General features: G+C 51.5%; 2 protein-coding genes across 2 annotated transcripts; both read right to left on the minus strand.

Moving 5' to 3' along the window:
• Positions 1–334: 334 nt before the first annotated feature.
• On the minus strand, positions 335–544 carry COCCADRAFT_113534 (uncharacterized protein; the record flags this gene model as incomplete). The annotated part of the gene is made up of 1 exon (XM_007720778.1): positions 335–544. A coding segment is annotated over one exon (210 nt), but the record flags the coding sequence as incomplete, so codon positions are not given.
• A 676-nt stretch (positions 545–1,220) lies between these two features.
• COCCADRAFT_51376 (uncharacterized protein) lies at positions 1,221–1,706 on the minus strand (the record flags this gene model as incomplete). Its single annotated transcript, XM_007720779.1, has 2 exons — positions 1,221–1,341; positions 1,510–1,706. Coding segments are annotated over 2 exons (318 nt in total), but the record flags the coding sequence as incomplete, so codon positions are not given.
• Positions 1,707–1,956: the final 250 nt, after the last annotated feature.

Here is a 1,956-nt window from a genome sequence, read left to right on the forward strand (position 1 = left end):
CCTAGAGCAGGGGATAGGCACCTTATTCGTGGCAAAATCCTTCTCAACGTGCCGATGCACCACAAGTCCGAAGAGTAAGAAACGACTCAGTGTTGCTGTTACAAAGCAGAAGAGTGAAGCTGATGGCGAGGCTCAGAAAAGTGCGGGGCACTTGACCTAGATGCCCCGCCAAAGTTTTCTAATGACGGCGGGGTCTCCTGACCCACGACCGCTGGCATTCATCTACGGAACACAGGTCCACTTTGCACTGCTGATTAAAGGAACAATTGCGTTGGGCCGCTACGCATCTTGCGCGTGTCGGACACTACGAAGCAGAGCAAGGCTACCGGGCGCGTCAAAGGCGCGCAGAGTCCTGCTTTGCTGTATTGTGCTGAACGCTGGCAGTGCTGGTCGTCAACATGTCCATATTGCGAGCGTAAGCCAGGCCGTGTGTGTAAGAGCGCGTGCAACAGGGAGGCGCGTGCGGAAGCTCGTGCCCCGCGCTACTGCTTACTAGTACTAGTAAGTTAGCTTCGGCAGTCCAATCAGGGCGGAGCACATTCACTGCTGGAAGTGCTGGATGCGTCGTGCGACTACGATGACTCTCCCGAGCAAACCAGAAATAGCGTCAAGGCTGTTCCAAGGGTGGCCGGCCAAGGTAACACCAACATTGAAGGGTTACTGGAGACCGTCGAGAGCGGGTGGTCTTCGCGAACAGTGGGACCCGCCCCTGGTGCACCGCTGTCAGCCGAGTGCGTCGGATAAGCTGTGTACTTGGTACAGCGTATGACTCACCAAGGCAAGCACATAGGAAAACAAGCAGCCTCAGTGGTGCGGCAGTCGAGGCAGTTAGAACAAAGGTAGCAGATGTTGCAGCCGCTCAGAGGGTAAATGGACGTGTTATAAGCTTGTGGAAGCGGGCTGCAACGATCGTCTCCGCTTTTGCAATGTACCTGCAGGTGCGTAGCACATTGTCACTAACAGAGCCGCTGCTAGCTCGTACCCCGCAAGATAGTACACAGCTCAATCACACATATCATCTCACATCCCGGGAGAGCGTAGGTGGTGCCGATTGGACATGTACAGTCTGCCGATGCTATTCTGATGAGGATAAGGTACTATGACATTTCGCCCGCTTTTCTTTTTGGTGCTTTCCGCGCTTTCGTGTGTACTTTGGGTTGAGACGGTCTCGGGTGCACCTGCGGCTGCGACGGCATCACCAACTGGCTGTCGGCGAGCGGGATTGGCTTATTCGCACGCTCTTTTATACCCTGCTGTCCAAGCTCCCAGTGCAACTCTTCGGCGGCATTTGCGGGTATACCAACCATTACACCGATCTCATGCCACAGTTTAAGACTTTGACTAGCACAACAGTTAGTGTCGTTTTCAAGTGCACGTGTAGAGATGTGTCCCATACGAAATTAGCAAATAGTGCTAGGGTATGTTGAAGGCCAACGACATAGGGCCGAAGTAAACGAATGACAGAACTTGAAGCTGTCTAGACACACGCGATGATCTAGTACGACATACCTAGTATAGAGTCTTGCCAACTTGTCTCTTACCTCTTCGCCATAAGAGTGTGCTTTCTCGAGGTAGTTTTGGTACCGTAGTCGGCAGGCGAGATCGGTTCTTCCAGGTATTCTTTTTGCAATTTCATGCCACTTCATATTTGAGCCCCGCAGCTCGATCACCAATTTATCATCCTCCTTCGTCCATAGAAGTGGTTTCTTGGCTGTTTTTTTGTCGGGTAGCTGATGTTGAGGTGCTTGAATTGCTTCTCCATTCAGTGTTGAAGGGACTGATTGATCAGTATTTTGCGTGTGGCAAGGCAGTGAAGGTCTATGTGAGCCAGGGTAGGGTGAGGAACAACACCAACTTCGAGTTTTTCTAGAATAGGTGTATTTTAACTCTATATATACAAACAAACCACAAGAAATCGATTGCAACTACTTTCAAAACGGGCAACCCACGCGCTGT

The sequence above is a fragment of the Bipolaris zeicola genome, assembly GCF_000523435.1.
Source record: "Bipolaris zeicola 26-R-13 unplaced genomic scaffold scaffold_641, whole genome shotgun sequence".
Lineage (NCBI taxonomy): Eukaryota > Fungi > Ascomycota > Dothideomycetes > Pleosporales > Pleosporaceae > Bipolaris > Bipolaris zeicola.